The sequence below is a fragment of the Struthio camelus genome, chromosome 34 (genome assembly GCF_040807025.1).
Source record: "Struthio camelus isolate bStrCam1 chromosome 34, bStrCam1.hap1, whole genome shotgun sequence".
Taxonomy (NCBI): Eukaryota; Metazoa; Chordata; class Aves; order Struthioniformes; family Struthionidae; genus Struthio; species Struthio camelus.
In genome coordinates, this window is record NC_090975.1 from 958,794 (window position 1) to 983,975 (window position 25,182).

General features: G+C 49.0%; 2 protein-coding genes across 3 annotated transcripts; both read left to right on the forward strand.

Annotated features, from left to right (window-relative positions):
- Positions 1–515: 515 nt before the first annotated feature.
- LOC104144145 (epididymal sperm-binding protein 1-like) lies at positions 516–8,376 on the forward strand. Its single transcript, XM_009674966.2, has 8 exons — positions 516–673; positions 1,308–1,460; positions 2,967–3,131; positions 3,218–3,379; positions 4,497–4,655; positions 6,380–6,544; positions 7,021–7,185; positions 8,022–8,376. Exons 1-8 carry the CDS (start codon positions 544–546, stop codon positions 8,180–8,182), a joined length of 1,260 nt encoding a protein of 419 aa, XP_009673261.1. The 5' UTR covers positions 516–543; the 3' UTR covers positions 8,183–8,376.
- A 7,705-nt stretch (positions 8,377–16,081) lies between these two features.
- On the forward strand, positions 16,082–23,005 carry LOC104144144 (T-cell-interacting, activating receptor on myeloid cells protein 1-like). Of its 2 annotated transcripts, none has more exons than XM_009674964.2 (7): positions 16,082–16,182; positions 20,432–20,527; positions 20,600–20,635; positions 20,875–21,147; positions 21,452–21,775; positions 22,081–22,215; positions 22,772–23,005. In XM_009674964.2, the coding sequence occupies exons 2-7, from the start codon at positions 20,506–20,508 to the stop codon at positions 22,879–22,881; spliced, it is 900 nt and encodes a 299-aa protein (XP_009673259.2). In that variant the 5' UTR covers positions 16,082–16,182; positions 20,432–20,505; the 3' UTR covers positions 22,882–23,005. The 2 variants fall into 2 exon arrangements, with proteins under 2 accessions (XP_009673259.2, XP_068779643.1); XM_068923542.1 differs by lacking the exon at positions 16,082–16,182 and adding an exon at positions 19,714–19,898.
- The last annotated feature ends 2,177 nt before the right edge of the window (positions 23,006–25,182 follow it).

A 25,182-nucleotide genomic window follows, 5' to 3' on the forward strand; every position in this document is an offset into this window, starting at 1 on the left:
AGCAATGGTAGTGTCACAGGGCTGGTAATTGAGCCATCTCCATATCTCCCTTGATGGCATTTTTTGAAGCTGAAGTTAAAATTTCTGCACTTGCAGTGCCTGCATCAATACAGTCCCTGTATCCTCCCCCAGCACTACCCCATGCACCTCCAATCCTGCATTGTCCCAAATTCCACATCCTCCAAAAATATTTTCCATAACCCCTAATCTTCCTCATACTGCATCTGTCTGCAACAGGTCCCTGTTTCTGAATTCTCTCCACTCCTCTCTACCTCCCTCCGCCCCAACGTCCCCCGTTCCTCATTTTCCTTAAGTTAAGTTGAGTATGAAAATCTTCTGAAATCCTTGCTGATTCACCCTAGCTGAGATACGGTCCCCTCTGCCTCTCCTTTTGATTCCCTGGTCCCAATTTTCTCCAAGCTGTTGGGCAGGGAGAATAATCAAAATCACTTCTAACTTTGGGGCAGGGGAAAAAAAAATTTGTCCCTCCTCTGGGCTTGCTTCCTACTTTCACTGTCACTGAATAAATGTGGCTGCAGACAGATGTCAAGGCTACGTTGTGGGTGGCAGCTGCAGCAGAAGGCAGCTCCAAAGGACATGCAGAAGATGTCACTGAGGTTTATTTTCCTTCTTGGAGGACTGCTTGCTCTGCCCCTGTGCTTGGCTGACACAGGTAATTCCTTAACCTTTCTCCTTTTCAGGTCAGTCATCTGCACTAGGGCATCTGGGCTAGGAAGGATGCATCTAGACAGATCTAGGTGCAGAAGACATTCAGGTGGTATTTGTTTCCTTCTCTGCAAGAGGAGTTTAGCTGTATATGGTGATCAGTACAAGCTCAGCAAGGACAACCACCATCTACAAGATACCTATGAGGTCTGTCAGGTGAATTCTGCTAGGAGTAAGATGATGGGTCAGTCAAGGTAAGAGAAAGTCAGGAGAGCGGGAAAACAAAAGCTGTTTTATTTAAATGTATCTTAATCAAGTATTTTATCACGTATTAAATTTAACATAGTTGAACCTTACTATAACTGTGAAAAACAATTTATCGATGAAGTCTCTCCCCATATGAAAGAGTTAAGAGGCATTGCTTCTTACCTACACAAGCTGAAAACCCTTTAAGTCTTGAGTTTCTTGCAGTTTGTCACCATTCTCTGCGTCAAGCCATGTCCCACAGAAGGATTTACTTTGCTACCTTCATGATCTGCAGAGGAGCTTTTTCCTTTAGTGGAGCTGGTGCACTCTTCTTCCTTCACCCTGAATTCCTCGCTAGGGTTCTGATACTTTATCTCTCTCTCTTTCATTCCAAGGCAGTGATCCCATTTCCTGTGTCTTCCCCTTCATCTACAAGAAGAGCGCCTACTCCTCCTGCACCAAGGATGGGAGCAGCAAGGGAACTCCCTGGTGTGCCACAACAAGCAGCTACGATCTGGATGGTAAATGGAAGTATTGCACCTTGCAAGGTGAGTGCCAGACCCTGCCCCATTTGTACCTCTCCCTGTTTTCAGAGTTGCCATGGTGAGGATAGATGGCCACACCATGCAAATAGCCTCACGCAGCAAAGAAATGAGTCAAGTGTGTCGGCCAATTTAGGGAGTTTTATAGTCAGGTTTTTTCAGATTCAGCTTTAGAGATCTACATCTGTGCTAGTCTCCCCCTTTATAATCAGTGGGAAAAGCAGGTGCTTCCAGGGAATGACTGATCCCCTATAAAAGCAGGTATCTATAGTCATACAGACCATGGCTACTTTGTCCAAGTGCCTGTCCTTTTGGGTTATGATGCATGGGCCCAGTGTAGGTGTGTGCGGGAATGGGCTGCCCCCACTTTTAATGCACTTAACTCCGCCTGGATCTTACCTCTTCTTAATAACCATCTGGATGCCTGGGTCTACCTGGGATTATGGCATGAGGCTAGAGTGAGGTTGGAGTCCCACCTTAGGATGTGGTTTGGGAAGTGTCTGCCTCTCCAATCAGCTGAGTATCCAGATCTCAACTTTTAAGGTAGATGAACTCACCCTAGCTCTTTACCCCTTGAGAAATTCAGTTTAGTCACCTTCAACTTTCTCCCTCTCTTACTTGCTCACTATTCATTATCTCCAGTATAGCATGTAAAAGGACCTTGCTCCTGAAGGCTGTAAATAGTCACATCATTACCAGAAGCCTCACAGTGTGTCCATTTGGGATCCCACTCATAGCTGTTGCTCAGGGAGATCCAGAACTCCCAATCAGTTGTGCAGGAGGTGTAGGTCAGATCTTAATAGACGAATAAGAAGATGCAGGAGTCTGTCAAGTTTGAACTTAGCACTAGGAACAAGAGACATAAGGCATCAGCCAAATGCTTGTCCCTGGATATGATGACGAACTGTACAGGGAGCCCATGAAAAGGCTTGCTCTGACCAACACCTCCACCTTCTCCAATCCTCCATCTTCCTTTGTTTAATTCAGGCTTGAATTTGTGGAACAGTCAGTGAGCTCACATGGGTGCTAAGGGCTCAGTAAGGCAGATTATGAGATGTCCTTGTGCTGGGTGTGGGGTTCGTTTGGGACCATTGGTTTGAGAGCAGAGGTGAAAGGAACTGGCAGAAGCATGCCAAATTCACCCCAAGCTACACACACCCTTCTTGGTCTCCAGACATAGAAGATTTACAAGTCTAATTTAAGCAAGTCACCTTGTTCCTGAACCATCCTTGGGAAGCAGAAAGCTTCACAGAGCAATTCTTGGAGACCTCCTTTACCATTAGATGAGGTTGAGTTCTCTTTCAGAGGTGCTAGAGCCAGTCTAGAGGGCTTTAGACACCCAAATTCCTGGAAATGGATTTGGGGATGCATCTATCTATCTAGGGCAGCATTCCCGCAGCTCTTTTACTTTGTCTCTTGAAAGTGCCAGCTCTCCAGGGAAGGGTATGCTCCAGAAAAAATTCTGTGCAACGCCAAGCACTTTTCTTACTGTATCCTCTTCTCTCCCCACAGAGCATGGGGGCAGCTCAGGTGGCCAGCCCTGCTTCTTCCCTTTTTTATACAAGAAACGATCATTCTACACCTGCACCAATGAGAACACGAAGGATGGGCAATTCTGGTGTGCCACCACAGACAGCTATGACCGTGACCATCGTTGGAGCTACTGTCCTGACATCAGTGAGTACAATGTTCCTTGCACAATTTCTCTTTCCTGACCATTGCTGAATATGTGCAGCACTGACATTTTTCTCTCTGGCGCCTAGTGCTGAGCTCAAACCCAACAGGACCCTGCGTCTTCCCCTTCACCTACAAGGGTCAGACCTACACCTCCTGCACAACTGATGGGTCATCCAAAGGGCTTCCATGGTGCTCTTTGAGCAGCAATTATGAGCAGAATCCCAAATGGACATACTGCCAGGCCTCTGGTAAGGATATGGGGAGTTAGAGAGCTCAGCAAGTCACAGCTGTTTTTGCTGCAGAGGCAGGACAGGGCAACACCTGAGTTCACAGTAAAGCTGAGACAGTTAAATTGCCACAAGTGGGACAGCTCCTTCACTCCAATTCATCACCGGGATTATGAAGGGAAAATTCACCCAGGGATCTGGCAGGATCAGGACTGGTAGCTAAGGCAAAGCTGGCATTGGTAATCTCCAGACAAACTGAGATGGACAACACTTGTGGGGATATATGGGACTTAGGAGGCAGTGAGAAGACATCCAGCAGAGGAGACCTTTGCCAGGCCATTCTCCTTTCTCAGGATGGTCACATTGCTGTTCTTGAAATTGGAAAAGGAAATTATCCTCCCCAAAACCCCCACCGCTGCTCTTTATAAGTAGGGGTGAGAGTGCAAGGGATGAAGGCAGGCAAAGAAGGCAATAAGGCAAGCAGGGGCATCTCTGGACACTCATGTATTCTACACCCGTTCCACTGGACTCATCTCCAGCAGCAGTGCCTAAGACAACAGGGAAAAGTAGGTGTGAGATGCAAATTTTGTACTGAAGAGAAGGAAAAAGGAAGGAGAGAAGGGAAGAAAACTGACTTTATATATCTTAAAAATTTTGAACGTGCATGAAGAGATAGGGGAAAATATTCAAAATCAGTTTCATGATTTCCCCAATTCTTATCTTGACTAGCTGAGCAGTGGGGTGCTCTTTAAGGCCTCAAAACTGGAAGGAAAAATGTTTAACATTAATTTCTGCAACCTGCCCCCTTTTCCAAGACTATTCTCAGCCCCACATGATGGGGCTGACCAACTCAGAAAGTGCTAATGAAAATAGGAAAAATGCAGTCCCTCAGTCCCAGGCTTGGTGCCTAGCCGGTTGAGCATGGAGGATGCTGAGTGCCCAAAGGGACATGGGGAACTGGACGGTGCCCATAGGGAGAGAGTATTAGTGTGAGGTGTTAAAAATGGCAAAGCTGAAACTCACAGCCCCAACTGCGGATGGTCAGAAACATTCCCTGATACAAACTGTAGGGCAAAGACCATTCTCCTACTTCTACTTAACCAAATCTTTTCTTCCATCTCATCCTTCCCCCAACTAGTGTCTGGTACAAACAGTGGGAACCTCCCTTGCGTCTTCCCATTCAAATACCAAGCCAAGCTGTACCATGGCTGTACAGATGTTGGCTCGCAAGATGGGAGGTACTGGTGCTCCTCCACCAGCAACTATAACAATCAGTGGCACTACTGTTCTACGGCAGGTAAGGAGGGAGCTTTCTCTGGGTGGTCTTGGCCTCTGTCACATGGTGCAAGGGTGTGCTCTGTCACGCCCAGAAGGGTGCAGGATTCTGGTCATTTGGGGAGGAAGTGGGTAGGCTTGGCTACAAGCACTAGTGGGAATTAATTCCACTTGGGTCATTTCTGGTGTTTGGAGAGAACAGCTCAGGACTTACAGATAAATGATGGCAAAGTTAGCATCATAGTGTCCAGGATACTCTGGCATAGGTCTGAGATAATGTAGATAGAGAAAATCCTATTCTCCAGGATGCTTTTATTCCTTTTCTTGGTTCTGGAGGTCCTTATGGGAACTAGGTGCTCTGCTCTGATACTGGGAAGCCACAAAGATCCCAGAAACAGGTATGAAAAGGAGTTTGGGTTTGGACCTGCCTTTAGCAAGCAATTTTGATCCTTTCAGCTTATCCATGACAATGGCAGCGTATCCCTATCTTTGTACAACTGCATTAGAGGAAAGTGCTCTAACCCAGCAGACAATAAAATAAGATGAAAGGGAGAGAAACTGAATGCATCTGGGCTGGAAACAACTACTTGTTGGCACTAAGGGCTGGATTTATCTCACGTAATTTCAGGTTAGCTACCTAGGCTGCTCTCATAGATAGCAGAGGAAAGCAGACATCTCTAGCTAGGAGGCACCTGACCTAGGTTAAACTTGTACTTTCTAATGAGAAGAATTTCTCTTCAAGAGTGTTTTAGGGCTGTCTTTACTGTAGATCTCTAAAGTCCAGAGAGTTCAATCCCACCATATAAGTATTTATTCAGATTAGCCCATTCTATCTGACATACCAAGAATTCACTGTGGAAACTGCAGCATTTCAATATGCCTCTACTATTCTCATCACAGCATTTCTTGCCTCAAAACATCCCAATAAGAGCCAGTAATATATCCAATATCTGAGGTGAGCCTGGCAACATCACAGAGGCTTTCAAAGGTGGGCACAGTGCAGGGTTGGCAGGGGAGTTCAGGATCCAGCCCATGCCTGGGAAGCTGTGTGGGTGCCTGAATTGTGCTTCTTGGGAGAGTACAGTAGACAGGACTGAACCTAAAGCCATGTCTGCAAGAGAATTGAATTAGATGTAGATGGGCTAATACTTATTCTATTAACAATCGCTGCTGGAAGAGTTGGTCTGTTTAGTGACATCCCCAGAGGTACTCTCTTTGAAGTACTTTCCTAGTTCCTCCTGAAACTCATGAATATTTCCTTCATCTAGAACACCCTTTGTCAAGGAGCTCTGCAGATATATTGCATGTTGTACAGAGAAACACCTCTTTTGGGCCTTGTTGCTTCAAGTTTCCTTCACTGGCCACTGGTTTTTATTCTGGAAGAGACAGTAAATAGTTAGTCTCACTTCATTTGCTACATACCTATCCTAATTTTGCAGGCCACACTTCACTCATGTCTTCTCAAAGCCAAGGAACATCTCCAAATATTATTTGTCATTTTCCATGACAATTCTATGGTAACAAGATAAAATACATGCATTCCTTCTGTCTCACCCGTTTTTATTGCTGATGGTCATCTACTGCAAAGACTTGAGGCGGCCAAGGCTTTCGATCTGAATTTAGAGAAATGATGCAAAAAATCAAAGCTGTGAAAACTTACTTATTACTCAAGAAAATACAAAGTAAAATTTTGTTTTCTATTCATTCTCCAAATTACACTCTTCTTGCTCTTCTTTCTATTTCTAGAGTATGGAGGAAATTCCAATGGTGAAAGCTGTGTTTTTCCTTTCATCTACAAGAAACAGCTATTTTATAGCTGCATCAAAATAAATGATAGTGCTGGAAATCTGTGGTGCGCTACAACAGGCAATTATGATCAAGATAAACTCTGGAGCTATTGCCCTGAAACCTGTAAATATCTCCTTTCCTCTGTTCTCCTCCCAGTAAGAAGCAGATTAAAAATACAAGGGTCAGGTAACAGTTGGTGTATGTCAGCCTGAATTCAGTAGGAAAAAAGGAACGACGCAGGTGAGGGGAAGACAGTAACACTAGGAAAAAGAAAATGATTAGAAGTTATAAGAAGGATAATAATTGTGCTTTGATCCCACTCTACAAGAATCTGAATATGGATAGGGAAGCATTAACTCATTAAATGTTGGAGCTAAACAGAGTTATGCCGGGGCTGTAGGGGTCAACTGTTTTTTAAAAACAATGAGCATTAACCTGTGGAACAGCTTGTGATGTTATGCTGCATCTATGCAGCTACAGATCTGGTGTCTTTCTGAGCAGTTTGTATGCATAGGGGACTAGGCAGGAGATTTAGGGGAAAGTTTCTAACCTATGTTCATCTGCGAATTACCCTGGTGGATTTTGGTCCTGTTTTGCAGATATATCCTGGAATAACAGAGAGTCCAAATGTGTGTTCCCATTTATTTACATGGACAAGTTGCACCATTCCTGCATCCAGAGTGAGAGGCTGCCTGGAAAATTCTGGTGTGCTACAACAAGCAACTATGACCAGCACAAAACATGGAGTTTATGCTCCTACATTGGTAGGGCTGCAGTCCCTCTCAAAGCATCTCTGGGACATCAGAGAATGGGACCTAGGTTCACCATCCTAAATCTAGGGGGGCAAAACACCCAGTACTCAGGTCTTGGGTGAGATCTGGCAATATGAGGCCCATTCTTTAGCGTGTCCCCCTATTCCACAGCTGCAGACCCGTGTTTGAGGAACTTGGATGCAATCAAGGAAAAAGAAAGCAATCCTGGAAGATGACCCAAAGGGAAATAGGCCTTATGCCTCAGTCTTCAGGGAACCTGCATGAATGTTATTGAAACATCCATTCCCCAACATGTTTACAGGAGACTTAGAGAGATGAAAACTGACAATTAAGGATGAGGTTGCAGAGCAAAGTAACCCAGGCTAAAACTAAACTGGATGACCAGACTACAACTTGACTAGTTGCTGCAACACAAGTAATTTTGATTTGATAAGGACTAGAACTCTAGAGGCAAAGGTCTGATCTTTTATTTCCTGGGCCAAAACCTCCTCCTTGGTGCACGGTATGGTGATACTTGAGCCAGAGAGAACGTTGCCTCTCTAATCTTTCTCTAAGTCTCCTTTAATTGGGAAAAGTGAGCGTGAATTTGTGCTTCATTAGCAGCTCCTCCTTGTGGACACGCTGTGAGCATGAACTAAGATCCCTTTTCCAGGGCCACCTTTAGCATGCACCAGAGCATAATAGTTGTGCAAACAGGGTGACTAAAGGTAGGTGTTCACCCTAGCCTCCTGCAACAGAAACATCCCACACAGAGAGGCTCCAGGCCAGGTAGAGCTCAGAGCACGATGTTGGCAGGATCTCAATGCATGTACCTTTCTCTCCCACAGATCCCAGACATTCCTCTGAGAAATCTTGTGTTTTTCCTTTCACCTATAACGGTCAGCAATTCAATGAATGCACCAGCCTGAATGAGAGGAAAGGGAAGCTCTGGTGTTCCACTACTGATAACTACAACAGAGACCACAAGTGGCGCTTCTGTCCTATGTGATGTGAGGAAAGGATGAAAGGAGGAATGGGCATTGCCCAGCTGTTTGGCCCTGCCTGGAATCCCTTAAAACCCGTTCTGTCACCAACTGCTTAGCTTCACGCAATCCATTTAATGTGAGTTGCTTTAATTGTATGCACAGCGTTATGCATTTTACCAGGCTTACAATAGCTACTAAATCTTAAGAGTCAGTTCCATCAGTGAAGCCATCTTTATCACACGTGTACAGTCTCTGTACAGTCCCTGAAGGAAGGGGAGCTGCAGCAGCTGGAAAATGTCGGATGTGTTTCCCAGAATAAGCCTAGTGGGAAGCTCTTGTTCTCTTTCCCTCGGTGCCAAGTCAGTGCATGATTCCCTGCAATATTGCTCCCTGTACAGGCCCTCACTCATTCTCACAGTGCTGCAGACACACAGGCCCTATCATGCCTCCTGTGCTCTTGGTGTCTAGATTTCTAACTGTTATGCTTCTTGGTGCAAAGTGGCAGAGCTGGGGAGAGGAGGGAAAGGCACCCCAGAAATGGTGGAGCAAGGAAATGAAGTGGTATTGGTAATTAGGAGCACTTCCAAGGCTGTCCTGCTGCCTTCATCTCTATTCTGATGGGGACCTGTTGGAGAGAGTCCAGAGGAAGGCAACGCTATTGATATAACCTAGAAGTGAAGACTGATTTAACTGAGAGGAGACTGAGAGGACACCGGGAGGGGAATCCACTCTCGTTAAAGAGTACCATATGGAGTGCAGAAATGTGACCAAATTGCCCATGTCTGTCTCCCTTAGCTGAGACAGATGCACCCCATGGCTCATGCCTCTTCCACCCTCAGGGACTGCCTCACTCTTGCTTTTCTGGAAGAAGGATGGAGACCAATGCAGCACCTGGTCTGGTCCCAGAAATAGCTCCTGGTTCCCCCTAAACCTTGAGCTGAGCAGGGTTAGGGTTGCTGGGTGCAAAGCAGAGGCTGTGTGAAAGATGGGGTCCCTTCCCCTGTGCTCTTCCCATTTTCCCTGAATCTTCCTCCTTTAGAATAAGGTCCCATGCAGTTCCCTGAGGTCACATCCCCAAGGTGCTAGGCTCATGTCCCACCCCTGTTCAGGTTTGGAGGACAAATCTTCTCTCCCAGTGGGAAAAAATAAAAACTGCTGAGCAAACTGAAATATGCCCTGCATAAGCAAACTGAGACAAGCTGTTCCTTGTTCCTGGCACCAAGCTGGAACCAAACATGCAACACACATTGCTGGCATGCTTCATTTTAGAAATGAGAGCAAGTCAGCTACTTTTCCTTCATGCATTTTTAGCAAAGGCTTCTGTTCTATTGCTCTACTTCAGTCCGTTTTCAGAGAGTGCTTTGGGGCCTGGCCACAATCACAAAGGTATAAAAGGAAAGGGCTTTTAAGTAAAAGCTGTGAAGAAAAAAAGGATCATGTTCAAATGCCAGTTTCAGAAACTGTTCTGAGGCACAGCAGAGTTTTTCCAAAAGACCGTGGAGCGTGCAGCACTTGTCAGTGCAGTTCACTTGAATGGAGGCCACAGTGCTCTGAGACCAATGTGCCATAAACTCATGCAATGCCGATGTATAGTTCCTGGGGTGTGCCGAGGTTTAGTTTTACACAGAAAGGCTACAAAAAAGTGGGAGAAGGCAGGGGTTTTTCCTTTGTTAATCTTTTTTGACGTAAAGCTAAAGAAGTCAAAGCATATATAGCAAAGTTTAAAAAGCTATGATAATGCTGCTTGAGGTATTTTTAAAAACAAAATGTAATTTCTTGGCCACATTACGCGTTATCTAAAAGAGTTCTAGCATTTGAGTAACTATAGTCGAGTTCCAAGATAAGAAAAGTATAGGGCTAAATGATATCACCAATAATTGTAACTTACACACAATGTGGCTTTTGTTTTACACGTTCATGACCGAAAAGCTGATATGAAGCAGATTTCCTTCCTAAAGAGCATAGCGCAGAGTGGCAAGGCACCAAGAGGATCAGACCAACCACATATATACAGTCACTTATATAAATTAGCAGAAGTTACAGATGCAAAGGTGAATCTGTCCAGAGCTAGGGGAAAATGTCTGACAAAATATAAGAGCGTCAGGGCATGAGTAAGTAAACTGAATATGGTGCTGTTAAAATTTCTCAGCTTCAGCTGAGAAAAGGGATAGAATAGATAGAATGGATAGAATTTATCCAATCTTACACATCTAGAGTGCAGATGTCCTCATCTGAGCCAAGCACTGAAGCTGCCGTTGCTGTTAGTGGGCAGAAATAGGTCCCAGAAGACCTGATGCACCTGGTGTCATGGAAATAGTTCGACCCTAGGTTTCCAAGGAGCAGAGTCTCACACGTGTCTAGCAGTGAATGTAATTATTTATTTAAATGACGGTACAGCAAAGTAACAGCTTGAGCTGGGTGCCTCCGGGGAGGGACCCCGAACAAAGAAATTTTAAGGGTAATTAATTATACTCCTTACAGTCAAATTTCCTTGCCTGCTAGTGACAGTCTCTTCCAGTCTTCTTTACCGAGTCAGTGGTCTCTTTCCTTTTGATTGGTTCATGTCTACACCCCAGGACGGTTGCTATGTTCCTACTTCATAGTACCTTATCTTATCCGAACGTTAACCGTTACCTCTGCCCATTGTGTGCTGTATCTTTGAGGGCTGGTTCTAGCTGGTTTTGCAGTCACATCCTCAGCAAAGTCTCTCGAGCTCATTTACAATTCAGTCCTGCAGCCTGAAGGCTTCATCTACTTTAGGCACTAGTGCTAAGCTGGGCTAGAGCTAAATTAGCTCCCTTTTCTAACACCTGGACTGGGGTCAATGTCTCCTTTAGGGTGAGATGAAGTGTGCCCTAGAAGCATACATTTTTCATAGCTGACTTCTAAGGGTATTTAGATCAAATACTGGCACGTACATCATAAGCATTAGCACGAGGACAGGGAATTCCAGCCACACCACAACACAGCAACTGTTAAATGTCTGTGGAAACCTGGTCTGTGGAAACTTCCAGCACCTGTCATTTCTCTGGTACCTTCACCCTGGTGCCTCCAAAAGGTTTAGACGCTGCCTGGGAGAAAATATGTGGAGTACAGTATAATGAACCAGATCAGATAGTTCCTTGTCCTCACGGCACCATATGCTAACATGCAAGTTGCTGTGTTTTAAAAGTATGTGACATTTTTTACTTATTTTACAAATGCGAAAACAAATTCTTTTTTGATGAGGCAATCAGCCCTTGTTAACAACGCCTTTGCCGTCAGCATCCTGAAAATAAAATTGGAAACCGGGTATTGTGGCAAAGTTGAAACGAACTCCAGTTTCCCACCCCTCTCTAGGATTCCTCCTGCCTTTTGGGGCAGGGATGTACCCCAGAGTCACTACAGCCCCATTCCCTGTGTATAGGGAGATGAACTTTCTCCTCTATGGAGCAGTGGGGCTCAGATACCTGTGAGCAGCTACACCAAGCCCCTAGTTAATACAGTCAGCAGAGCTTTGTGGACTCTTGCCCTGAAGAAGACACCCATGGTGTAACTCAGGTATTTAAACATAGGCAACAACTACCATTTCAGATGACTAGAGGACTGCACTAAGGTACCTGAATTACACCTACTGGTCTACTGAAGATTCTTTCTCGTAAGTATAGGTGTTTTGCTTTCAAGAAGATTTCATAGGAATCATAACCCTCTTTCACATGGGTCTAGAGGCAACTAGGATATGACGGAGACTAGACAAAATTATTTCAGGTCTCAGCCTCTCAGTGCCTGTGTGCACGTGTGTGCACAAAGCAGATCTTTCCCTACTAGGGCAGGCACAGGGGTGGATGCCACCACCTCATCCTCTTCCCCATGTTTGCTGGACATGCTTCCAGCACTCCTGTTTTCTGCACTTGCAAGTGCACATGGGCCCATTTTCAGGGCATAGGCACCAACCCAGATGAGGCCCAGACATGCAATAACTGCAGGGAAGGGGATTTGCTGCTCCCGTCCAGCGCAAGACTCACTGGTTACAGGGCTGCGCTGTCATGCCTCCCTGATTGCAAGTGCTGTTGAGCCAAGGCAAAGCAGCTGTAGCCACAGGATGGCACCATCATCCCTGGAAGAAGGGCATGGGGCATGGCTCCTGTTTCTCCTGGCTGCTGTCCTGCTGTAGTTCAGACATGTGGGGAGAGCTGTCCCGGGCAGCCATCCTGGGCAGTCTCTCAAGCTCTGCTGTGCTCTGGCTCTGGCCAGTGATTTTGGGGTCTTTTTTCATCTAGGAACCAGAAAACGGGCCCGGCTCTACCTTGGGCCAGGGCTCTGGTGTCCCAGCGCAGAAAAGAGATATAGAGACATGTGTTCGCTCCTGGAATGCTTCTCATGCGCACATGCCTGTGTTCACTTGCACTCAGAGCTTAAATGTAGGAGCGCATGCAGAGTACAAATAGAAAGCAAAAGTGCCAGTTTCCACATGCACAGGATGCTTGCAGCATTCCCAGCTCACACACACACATTCACACTGACCACACGCATATTTGCAGTTTCATGCAAGTGTGTGCTGCACACGCACACACTCCAGCACGCAAGTCATTCCCATGTAGAGACCTACTCAAATAGGTCTGGAAGCTCACTTCAGTCAAGGATGACATATAACAGGTGAATGTGATTGAGCGATGGACCACGAGGAGAGTAGAAAAGCCCCTGAGTAGGAGAGGAGCACACTGAGAAACAGAAGAGCATGAGACAATTTGTCATATCCCTGCAACACAGACAGCCGCTTCCTTCTCCATCACCTCCTGTGTGATTCCTGTGGCTAACCGCTATAAAACTTCCCATGCTCTTAACCCAAACCCTATTCCCTTTCTCAGAGCAGATATATCCACACACAGACAAACTGCACAGCAGATTCATGGCTTGCAGGGAGAAAAGAACACTTATTGCTTCTGTACGAGGTCCTGAATGAGGCAGTGTGTCCAGGCTTCCCCGCTGTATGTTAACAGAGGATTGCATGGTTTAGAGCTCAGTGCTTATAGCAAGGAGAGGTCTTCAGCTCTGTACAAAGGGGCTGACTTCACTTTAAAGAAAGGTGCTTTGAAATAAACACTGCAGCTCACCAGCCTGGTAAAGTCCTTCTGCAATTTCTTATATGCATAGTGCATTTTTCTTGAATTGATTTTCTACATTGTGTCTCCACTGGTGTCCATTGTGTCTCCACATTTGAATTCTGAAAGGTTTAAAATTTATAATTCATCCTTTCCTTAAAATGTTGGTTTCAGGAGTCTCTCCCTGGCCAAGTGCAATAGCAGTGCTGTGATCAAGCACTTTCCATTTCTCCCTTGATATATCTTGGCTTTAGGAGTGATGGTGCCTTTATACAGAGGAGGAATTATAGTTGGGCTACCGTATCTCAGAAAATAAGACAGCTGCCCTCGTGCCCTCATACGGGTTCCTGCTTGCTGGATGTGCCAGTGCAGCACTCCAGCAGACCTCAGGCTCAGTCTCTGTGGATCAGCTGTAACAGGGACTGAGGTTTCAATCTTTAAATGCTTTGCTCCTCATGGTTCCAGGACAGGGCAATCTTTAGGACATGATTCAGTCTGTGGTGCTCAGAAATGTGCCCCAGCGTGAGCTTTCAGCCTCAGGCAGGCCAGTTCAAATGGGGCCATGCTCTTCTAGGGGAAGGTGTTGAGCTGTTATTTCAGCAGTGCAGAAGTGCAGTGTTTGGTGCAACCATGTGGAAAAAATCTATTTTTCAGTAATTTTTCTATTAAATCTTTCTTTCCTGGTAGTGCAAAGGACATGAAGTGAAACATCTGCACTGTGAATATAGCCTCAGCTACTCAATGCCCCTCTGCAGAATACAGGAGGGGCTGGAAATGTAAGTTTCCTACAGCATTGCCCGGGTCAGTGCACAGCAGAGATTGAGGCCGAGAACAGCAAAGAATCCAGCTTGTCTACAAGAAGCAGTTTAGGCTGGACCACAGAAGGACGTGGGTGCTGGAGACTAAGTTCTTCTGCAAGTCTCAGGCCTAATAAAATCTCCTAAGGCTTAATAAAACCTCCTAAGACTTCCTTAGACCTGATCATTTACCAGGAACTCTTTGGCTTGAGCCAAGAGAACTCTGCAAGGCTTTTGGAGCTGCATGGTATACTTAAATGTTCATCAGGCCATAGAGCAAGCAAAAATTATCCTGGGGCATGTAGGGAGATCATTTAAGTTACCCCAGAAGGGAAGACCTGTGTGCTAGGCTCATTCCTAACTAATAACCCACTAGACCAAGGTCAAAACCTGTGTTTCCAGGCCCAATGCTCCAAGCACTGAGCTATGCAATGAACTTTTAGGCAGCCTGTGTAAAGTGTTGCAAGAGGAAGGGCTGAGATGCTCCTCTATTCCCTCTCCTATGTTGCCTGCTGCATAGCCGGAGGAGGCGGTTGGCAACGGAGATTCCTGCAGGCACAGAAGGGACCAGAGCTTCACAGAGTGCTCTGAAAGCTGCACGCTGGTGTTTCCCTGGGAAAAGGCTGGAAGGGAAAGAAATGTATAAATGGAAGGGAAATATTAAAAATTTGTCCATGTTTCTCGTGGGCAAAAAGGTCAAAATACGGTTTAAAGAAAGGAAGAGGGGGAGGAACTAAAAGCAAGTCTACCACTAATTTTTTTTTAAAAGTGGATATTTATATTTAATTTTCCTTACCTTTTTTTTGAGAGGGAATGAGCATTTCTAACAAACAGAAACATTTTTCACAATAGTCATTTATCACTCAAAGTGATATTTCTAACCGTTTCACTTTTCATCTCCCACTTTCCCCTAACATTTCCTTGGCAAGAAAACAGCCCTCTACTCAACCTGGGGCCTTTCTCAATACCTTTAGCCTCTGGCTGCACCCAAAATGTTCCTTGAAGAGGAAGACAGGCCCCTGCAGGAAACAGATGGTGTAGCCTTGCTGGTCCAAACATCAAAAAAGCCACCTTGAGCTTCCAGGAATAGGGTTTGGAGTCAATCCAACAGCAACGACAGCAGTTAGAAAGCCACAGAAAGCAACAAAGGCAAAATAGGAGCATCTATGACAGCTGGATTCCATCCTTTCCCCTTCTGCTGCTCACCCTGACCCTTTGGATCATGTCGTTTCCAAATGGAAGGTTCCCCTCAGAAAAGGAGAGTGGCTTGGTGTCCCATGAATAGAGAACAGGTAATCCCCCATAGCACAGCAAGAACGAAGACTTTTCTTGAAAGTTGAGAAAAAATGGGAAAGAAAGACAGAAGGGAAAAATATTCAAAGGAGATGCAAAAGTGGATGGGAAAGGGGCATTCATAAATATTAGCTAAAATACCCACAAGTGCTTTAACCTGCCTGAGACAGTGAAAGGTTGTGATTTGTAATGACTGCTAGTAGTTATCTGGACAGTTTAATCACAGTTACGTAATGTGGAAAGCAAATGCTAGCTCCTTAATTGAAAGCACACACAATTACTGGTTTCCCTATCTACCCCTCACCCAAAGAGTAAATTCTGGCAGAGGAACCAAGATATCACAACCACGTGTGCTTGTGGTCAGAAGTGCTACCCACAGACTTTGAAAACAGCCCCTCCTGCCTTGAGTGGGCAGCTCTGGCTGCTCTATTCCCCTCTGCTTTTTTACCCTACCTGAGTGAAAGGAAGGAATGACCCGTACAGGGACATGCCCTAACTCACAGACATAGATGGCTTGGCAGGGCAATCCCCAGCAAAGTATCGATAACCCAGCTATAGCCCTAGAGGTCTATACCATAGGGAGGAGAGGAAGGCAGCACCTATAGCAGGTGGTGACTGCAGTGTGTTGGGTTACATCTTCCACGGGAACACCCTGCAGCTATGGCAGCACCCCTCCCTTTTTACGAGCTGCCCCAGGATGGGTGTGATCGGGAGAGCGGGGCCAGTCGTGCTGCAAACCTCAGAGCAGAGCAGAACAGCCCCAGGAGACTCCTGCCATAGCCCAGGGGCTCCAAGAAACAGAGCCAGACAGGAGATTTCTTCTCCCCACATCTGCGACCTGAACACCCCCAGGTAAGAGAGTCCCTCCTGGTTGCTCTGTGTTTGCTTGGAGGGAAGAGCTAGGGTCTAAGTGAATATACCAAGAGATCTCTCTTTGTCTGCTGTCTCTCCTGGGCTGCTTCTTTCACCCACCCATGCTTTTGGATTCCAGCCCCAGACTGAGACATCTGATTTTTGGCTGTCTACATAGGAGTTTCTACTGGCACCTGTGTGTACAGGTATGGTCTGAAGGGCAACACACTTCACCCAAATGGGAGTTTTCATCCCACATGGAGAGATTCAGCTGACCCCACGCAGGGGGGCCTACTTCCTTCTGAGGTGCCCTGGGGTAGCCCAGACACCTGCTTATCTTATGGGATGGGATGGGATGGGATGGGATGGGATGTGGGATGGCACGGGACATTTGGGATCCCCCTCTGAACCATGTACCCTGGGGCATCTCCTGTGGCATTGGGCATCTGCATGCAGGCAACCAAGCTGAGTTGTTGCTGTCTCATCTCAGCACTGGGGAGGAATCTTCTTGTCCAATGAGAAATCAGAACAAACTAGCTCTCCCTACTTCTGCTGCCTGGCCTGGCCTGTCCTCACTGCCATTATTTTTGAAAAATAATATGCCAGCTTACTTCAGTGGAACTTGGTTCTGAGCTGGATTCAGCCCCAAGGGAGATGTCTACTACAGAGGTACAAGTCCTGATCCCTAGGCCCCACTGCAGGACCCCCTAGCCCCATCTACATTTCTTCCTCAGAGTTTTTGAGGCAGCAGAGCTGTCCTTCCCCTCCGTGTTCTGGCAGCCTTACACCATGGAGAGGAGCAAAAACCTTGAAGAGATCCTCCTCAATGCACCTCAGACCCGGAGTGTGGGGATTGAGATCACCAATAAGACACGCATGACCCTCCGTAGGCCCAGGTTCGTATGATGCCCATCGTTCCCTGGCTTGACAAGGTGTGTGCATTCACCATGCCAAGCCCAGGCATGAGTTTGGGAGCAAGGAGGACAGCAAAACTGCATGAGCATGGGGCACTGGCAAGAACAGTAGGACCATAAAAACTGTACAGAACACATAGAAACAGGGTGAGGAGGAAGCACCTATGACCTGGGTTGGTGCTGACAGGAAGAGGGGAACGGCTGAACACAGCTTGTCTGCCTTGTTGTGCACAACCTGGGCAACAAAACACTCCACCCTGAGAAAACACAAAGCTGGAATAATGCCCTGGCTCTTCGGGTTGAATGTCATCCCATGACATTAGTGAGGGTGAATGTCATCCCATCAGCTCTCACTGCATAGTCTGCTTCTTCGCCTGGGATATCACATGTTGGCATCCCTCCTGCCCTACAATCCTTCCTGCTGAATCACTGAGCCCTCACTCTAGTGCATGGGGTAAGGGAACAACAGCGAGGTTGTGTCAGCTGGGGGCCAAGGAGGAGGCGACAAAGTTGTCACCAGGCAGCCCTCCTAGGGCTTATGCCTCAATTCCTCTTGCAGCCTGGTCCCCTTGTCCAGTGAGGTGTCAGATGTGCTTCTCTTGCAGTCAGAAGCAATGCCCAGTCCCCTGCACAGGGAAGCAGAAATCTTCCAGTTTGTGATGCTACAATTGTCTCCACAATCTTTGGTGCCTCTGCAGCTATTTCTGCCAAAGCGGCCAAATCTTGACGCCCCCGTCACCATCCATCAGCCCGCAGTCCAGGGAAATATGTGTGTTTGTGAAAAAGCAGCTGAGCCCCTGGGGAGTGTCTGGCCTTCTGGTGTACCAGTCTGACCTCTTCTCCTTTGCGGTGATGTTCGACAACCCTATGCACAACTCAGTGTTCCCACACCAGTATGCAGTGGAGATCTACACCACAACAGAGATTTTTGGGAACCTGGAGAGCCTCTACAAGTCCATGCGTAGTGACCGCCCTCAGTCCTGCTCCTACAGGAAAGAGCTGCTGAATAGAAACACCTCTTCCGTTGTTGTGTCCTCAGGGAGCTTCCAGATTTCTGCCACCATGTCCAACCATGACAAATCTGTCCTTAAAGTGCTCCTGGAGGAAATACCTGGCCCTCCACCTCAGTATGCTCCGTACGACTCTTCTCATCCCAACAGTAACTCTTCAAAGGAGATGCACCCTCTGGCTTTCTCCTACCTGAAGAAATAGGAACCCTCATGCATGTGGCCCAGAGGAAAGTGGAATGCCTCCCTTCCTTTGGGTACTACCGTGCAGAGTTTGGGGTGGATAGGACGTTGATTCTGCATGCATTGTGCTTGGCTACTTTTGCTTTCTGAATAGGAAATTGCTCAGCAGATGGTGAATGAGGTGAACAACACAGAGGGGATGCTGGCAGCAATCTGCAAAAGCACCGCTTAGAAATCTTGGCTGCGCAGATACCTGAATCAGCTTCGAACGGTATCATGCGGACACGGGAGACAGGGTTGAGCCCACGGTGCTTAGCCTAGTTCTGACCCATGCCTGTCCCAGGAGAGAGAGCTCCAGGCCAGGTAATACTCTCCATGCAGTATGTGCCATACAGATTGCCCCAAACACAGCCAATAAAATGCATAGCAAGACTGCGCACCTCCATCCCATTAGCCTATGCTGGCTGCAGGAGGACAGACTAAACTCAGTCAGCATAGACCCTGCCAGTGTAAGGTTAACCTGTCAAGAAATTGCTTAGCTTATTTAAACCAGCAGGTTGTGTTTAAACTGGCTCAGTCAACATGTGGCTATGGTGATTTTTGACATGGTGCTTGCAGCCTTAACACTGGATTTACTACATTTTTGGACCACGACATAGTTTGTAGCAATGTTCATTTTTATCAGAGCTGAAAATCAGTTTCTCCAACCCACATGCAAGTTTGTTTTTAATATCATCTTTATGTATATTTGACTCCCTTTTCACCAGGCCTGCCACCAAAAAGAAGCAAGCAATAGGCCATGTGAATCATTTCCATTTTTTACTCTGAAATTTGTCAAGACTTCCTCGTCTTTGTTTTCAAAGCTAATGAGTTAAGAAACATCAAAGAAAAAAGAAGAGTAAAACGAAGCTTTCTTCCAATAGCTGCTAGTCTCTCTTCTGGGGTTGGTGCTAATCAAAGGGAAAAGAAGAAAATAGCTGCTTTTTCCTCCTGGGCACACAACAGCTTCAATAAATGTTGTGATTACAGAACAAGCCTGTCTTGTGAGTTACTTGCACACACACAAACCAACAACCACTGTCCCTTGCAGGCGGTGCTGCCTGTAGTCTATCAAGTTCCACTTACAGTAATTTATGGCTTCGGGGCCATTTGTTCAGGTTGAAACTCTGTCTGCAGGGCAGCTGATCCAAGCCAGCTTACTTGGATGACTCATTTATTTATTTTCTTCAGTCTTTGATGTGTTTGGGTGGCTTTTAAGAACCATGATGGGAAGAAAAGAACTGTTATCTGTATTAAAACTTCCTGGACAGCATCCCTGTAACATGCACTTTGGCCTTTGCTGGGAAATCCCTGCATGCCAGGAACATGCCTGCTGCAATTCCCTGCCAAAAAAATAAATAAATAAAAAATCCAAACTGTTGCAGTTTAGCTAAGCACTGGTTCTTTCAAAAATCAGCGTATGGGAGAAAATGACTGGGACATTCCTCCAGACACTGGGCACTGAGGGCCCCTTCACCTTGTGCTGGCTGTCTCCTGAGCTAGCCCAGCACCTTGATGAGTGCAGGATGCCTTCAAACACCACCACCGGGGTGGTGCTGGCTGGCTGCTGTGGGTAAGGGCAGACCCCTCTGCCTGCACCCATGCTGAGCTGCCAGGGGCTCTGTTCCCAGCATCCCAGTGCCAAAGTGTCCCTAGGTGGGCTCAGAGCCACAGATGGAATAAGAGGACAAAACAGGTTGCATGGCTGGAGAAGGAAAGGCTTGTGAAACCAGAGGATGGGGTGGGGTGGGGGGGAGGAGGAAGCAGGGCAGCCTGGCATGGGCGCATGCCGGGAGGGAAGCGGTGAAACCTCAGCTCTGTGTTGCTGCCGAAGATGAGACTGGAAAACCACAGCCCTGGGTGACAGTCACCTCCCCTCTTGTCGCTTCTCCTTGCAGTCCTGCTCCTGGCACAAGAGCACCCCACAGCCCTCCAAGCATGCAGCCATGCTTGCCCCAGGGTGACCTTCCCACCTTGTGCTAGCAGGAGCCTTGGCACAGGGTCCCAGGGTCCGTCCCCAGGGCAGAGCTGCCTGTGTAGGGGTTTTGCAAAGCCCAGCATCTCAGCACCCAAAAAGAGATGTGCCTTTTTCTCCCTCCCTGCCAGCTCAGAGCCCAGAGCAGTTCCTCATTCTGGGACCCTGGGCGCACAGGACGCAGCACGGCCGGCCTCACCCTGTCATGGTCCCCGTCCTTGTCTTTGGTGAGTACCGGGGAGAAGAGTGGGGATTGCTGGCTGTAGGTCTCTCCCTGATGAACTGCATGTCTCTTGCAGGCTGGTGGCTGGTGGTCCAGAGCAGAGTGCAAGCACGTGAGTACAGGCCTGGGTCATGGGCAGCACCAGCCACTAGGACCCTTCTCCAAAGCCATCTGCACAGGGGCCCTGACCACCCCCTGGGACCCACTGGACCTGGATATGGGCACCCCCCACTGTCCCCCTTGGGATGCCACAGGGAGGGTCAGGGCACACCGCGGGTAAGAAAGAAAGGGGGTGTCTGGTTCTCTGCAGAGTAGAGTTTCTCAAGCTCGCTCCTGTCTCCCCTACCCCAGAGCCAGGACTATCCCTGTCGCTGAGCCCCAGCCACGAGGTGGCCCTGGGGGACAGAGTGACCCTGCAGTGCCACACACCCAGACGGGGTGGAAGGGCCACCCTGCACAAGGAGAGAGTCCCACATCCCCTGTGGTATCAAGATGGGGTGTGGGGTGCGGTGGAGTTCCCCATCCCAGCAGCCAGACGGAAAGACGCCGGGAGATACTGGTGCCAATATGAGATCGAGGGTGAACCGCCGGAGGAGAGTGAGCCTGTGGAGCTGGTGCTCAGAGGTGAGGAGTGAAGCTCAGCACCACACAGGGTAGGGCCCAGGGTCCCCCAAGTGGGCTCTGGGGGTGCTCCCATGAAAGCAAGAGGGTGCCTGGGTGGGTCCACATATGGGTTGGCAGTGTCCAGGGGTCCCCAAGGGGCAGGCTGTGCCTGAGCATCCTTAGGGGGCAACAGTGCCTGAAGATCCCAGCAGGGATCACTGCAGGGAAGCAGTGCCGAGGGGGGGGAGGCAGTACCAGCACAGGCGGGGCAATGGCTGTGGCTGTGGGGCTCCCATGTCTCACTGCCTGCCCCTTCCCCATGCAGATCCCAAATACCCCCGACCTCGCATCTTCCTGAGCTCTGGATCGCTTGTGGCACTGGGGACCCACGTCACCATCCTGTGCCAGGGTGGGCATGGAGCCACCTTCTTCCTGCACAGAGAGGGCAGCTCAGCACCCATCCAGCGCCAGGCCCCTGGGGGGCACATGGCCTTGTTCTCTATCCCTGACATGAGCTGGGCGGACAGTGGGGCCTACAGCTGCTCCTACCGTCCCCGGGGTGAGATGTTTATGTCATCGTACCCCAGTACCTTCTTGGAGCTGGAGGTGGAAGAAAAGGAGGAGGAGTCCGGTTCAGCCTTCCTCCCAGGTAGGGCTGTGCTCCCTGGGCTGCCTGGGAACCATGGGGGGATAGTTCTCAGGGATGGGCAAAGGATGACCGGGGTCGGGGGGGGGGGCTCCTATCCCTGCCATCTGCCAGGGGCTATGGATCCAGGCCCCCCCAGGGACCACCCTACCATGGCAAGACTGGACCAGGCACCCCTTTCTGCAGGGGGTCTGACCCCACAGCCCCCTCCAGGAGCCCTGAATAGGGGGCCGGCAGAGATGGTGGAAGGGGCCTTGCCCCATCTCATCCCTGCTCTGCCCCCCAAAACACACCCTCCCTTTCCGCAGCATCCCCTGATGCCATGCCAGCATGGTCAGCATGGTCCGTGCCACCCCAGGGATCACCAAGGCCAAACACCATGGTCCCCCACCCATCAGCCACAGGGTCCTCCTGCCCCAGCACCTCCAGGGATGAAGATCCGGGTAAGGGGGAAACAGAGCCACCAAATTCCTTTGCTTGGGGTCCCAGACCTCTGTGGAGGACATGGGGAGTAGTGGGGGGCTCACAGGTGGGTAGGGGGCAATGGTGGGGGAGGTGAAGGGTGGCAGTGGAGGGGTGCACTGGATAGACAGGTGCAGTGGGGAACAAGAGGGTGGGGAGTGCTGGCAGCGCAGGGAACAGAGAGGACAATGAGAGTTGAAGGGGGTGTAGGTGATGCAGGGATGGGTGGGGAGCGCTGGGTGGTATAGAGAGGCCGGTGGTACTGAGGGGTGCAGGGTGGCCTGCGGGATCTTAGGATGCAGGGGAAGAGTGGGGCAAATGGGGGAGTGCAAGGGGGTGGCAGAAAGGAGTAGGGACGTGCAAAGGGTGGGGAGAGCGCTGGAGTACAGAGGTGGGCACCAGGGGTGCAGGGGGCAAAGTGGGGAGGGGACCTGGAGGGCCAGAAAAGGGCAATTGAATCCTGAGGGACTTCCATGGGACTAAGCCACCAAATCCCCTATCCCCCAGTGACACCCTCCTCTTTCTCTGTCCCTTCAGATTTCACCCTGGGCAACACCGTGCGCCTGGGATTAGGCGCAGGGCTCCTGATCCTGCTGACATTCCTCGTGGCTGAGGCCCTGTGCAGCCGGAGGTGGAAAGGGCTCTAGCCTAGCACCCCCATGGCTACCCCTTTCAGCCCCACAGGACTTGGGGGGGTCCCTGTCCCACTCCTCTCTACTTGGACCCAGCCTCAGTCCTCTTTGCATCCCCATTAAATCCGTTGCTGCTCCCTGTGGTTGTCCCTTCGTTCTTGCACCCTGGGGACCCAGAGGGGTAGCAGGCTAAAGGCAGACCAGGGGGCTATGGGACAAGGGATAGACAGCCAGGGGGCTGGATGGAGAAACTGGGGTCTCTGGGACACATATTCCCCATTGCACTGCTGCGCCCAACACCCCCAGCCAGGGGAGAGGAACTGGGGGACACATCCTAGACACCACAGAGCAACCCAGGTGCTGGAATTGCAGCTGGTTCATGCATCTGGGCTCTGACTCCCATTCCCTGGGAATGGGAATGGAAATGGGTCCCTGGGGTGGGTTTCGTGCAGGTCGGGAATATATCCTGTGCTGAAGACCACGTGCTCATGCTGAATGGGTGACAGTGCCTTAGGAACCGTGTGAACCATGTGCCTATGCAGGCGACACTGTCCTGGGTGTCCACATGCTGCATTTGAAGGTCCTCCTCAAGGAGGTCAGGGTGCTCAGCACAGGCCAGTTTAGCCCAGCTCAATCACAGAACCACAGAATAGGTGAGGTTGGAAGGGACTGGAGATGGTCGAGCCTAACCTCTCTGTTCAAGCAGGGTCACCTAGAGTACGTTGTCCAGGACCCTCTCCAGATGGCTTTTGAATATCTCCAAGGATATAGACTCCACAAGCTCTCTGGTCAACCTGAGCCAGTGCTCTGTTACCCAGAGCCCTGCCCTGCCCAAACTGTACCACTCCATCCCTGGAGCAGCTCTGCCCACCCACATTGGAGTCGCTCACAGGCAGCTGGTCCCTGTGGCACCAGGGGGGTTGCAGAAAGTTGGCCGCAGGCAGGCTAGGGCCTGCAGCTGGGGAAAAAAGGGCAAAACAGCCTGGAAAGAGGACAGCGTGTCCCAGCTGTTTGAGAAAAAGGCTTGTGAAACCGGAGGAAGAGGGTGGGAGCAGCACAGCTTGGTGTGGGTGCCTGCTGACAAATTACAGCCCTGGAAAACTCCTTCTGCGATGACAAGCCACCACATCCAAAAGCTTGAGGTTGCCACTGCCAGACCTACGCTGTGTGTGTTGTGTCCATCTCAACAAAAGGAGGAACCGATACTGCCCTTTGCCAGAAGGGGAGGGAGAAAGGGAACACGAGGCTTCCTGGTTATGACTTGGAGGATTAACTCACACACAGGGAGCAGAGATAATCACCAAAAACACAAAATACACCCTTGGGCCCCTGAGGACAACATCCTGCAGCTCTGCAGAAAAGGAGCTGGGGGTCCTGGCAGAGAACAAGTTGACCAAGACTCAGCTGTGGGCCCTTTCTGCAAGGCTGTGAGAGCACACCCGGACTTTGCATCCAGTTTTGGGCTCCCCAGTACAAGAAGGACCAAGGCATAGTGGAGTGATTCTGGTGGAGACCATCAAGATGGTCACAGGGGGCTGGAGCACACGCGGTCCAGCAAGAAGCTGAAGGAACTAGGCTTCTTCAGCCTGGAGAAGCGTAGTCATAGGACGAGCAGCAACGGGCATATCATGCAACAGGGGGAAATTCCTATTAGCTACAAACTGTTTTCTGCTGAGTCAACCACTGCGACAGAGACCAGAGAGGTTGTGGGAGCTCCATAGTTGGAGGTATCCAAAAAGCTGGAGAAGACCATGAGCAACCTGCACTAGGGGATCTACTCTGATGAGAGGTTTGGACCCTCCCGCTATTAAAAAATGTTAGAGATGAAAAAAAAAGGAACAGATGGGGAGCAGCAGAGGGGAAAGCCACATGGGCAAGTTCCACGTGATGTGGCAGGGTTGCGTGCTTGGCAGAGAAAGCCGGGTGAGCAATCCGATAAAGTTGGTGGACTTGTGAAAGCAGCTAGCAATAAACCAGTCGTTAAAATTCCCCGTGGAACAAGCTTAGAGGATAAAAGCTGCAGCAGGAAAGCAATGTTGAGGGTGTGTTTCAGAGGTGACACCAGCGCAGAGATACCAGCTGCAAACGTGGCCAAACTAGCACCGCAACATGGGAACAAGAGGCCAGCTCAACAGCTCAGGTGTGATTTCCAACAGGAAGCATCTCAGGACTAGGAGAGACCAAGAGAAGATCCAGGACGCATCTTGTGCATGTGCTTGGCATGCAGACACATGCCCAGCACACACAGACACACATACTCTAGGCATGTGCTTGGTGTGCAGGCACACAGCTTGCATGTGCAGACACGCATGCTCT

What these genes read in the sequence shown, in the direction of transcription:
- LOC104144145 (XM_009674966.2), top strand. Translation starts at nt 544, where the DNA reads ATGTCAAGGCTACGTTGTGGGTGGCAGCTGCAGCAGAAGGCAGCTCCA. An exon ending in GAAGTATTGCACCTTGCAAG is followed by an intron (nt 1,461 to 2,966) that starts GTGAGTGCCAGA and finishes CTCTCCCCACAG; the next exon opens with AGCATGGGGGCAGCTCAGGT. An exon ending in GAGTTTATGCTCCTACATTG is followed by an intron (nt 7,186 to 8,021) that starts GTAGGGCTGCAG and finishes TCTCTCCCACAG; the next exon opens with ATCCCAGACATTCCTCTGAG.
- LOC104144144 (XM_068923542.1), top strand. Translation starts at nt 19,841, where the DNA reads ATGAGTGCAGGATGCCTTCAAACACCACCACCGGGGTGGTGCTGGCTG. An exon ending in CCAGAGCAGAGTGCAAGCAC is followed by an intron (nt 20,636 to 20,874) that starts GTGAGTACAGGC and finishes CCCCTACCCCAG; the next exon opens with AGCCAGGACTATCCCTGTCG. An exon ending in CGGTTCAGCCTTCCTCCCAG is followed by an intron (nt 21,776 to 22,080) that starts GTAGGGCTGTGC and finishes CCCTTTCCGCAG; the next exon opens with CATCCCCTGATGCCATGCCA.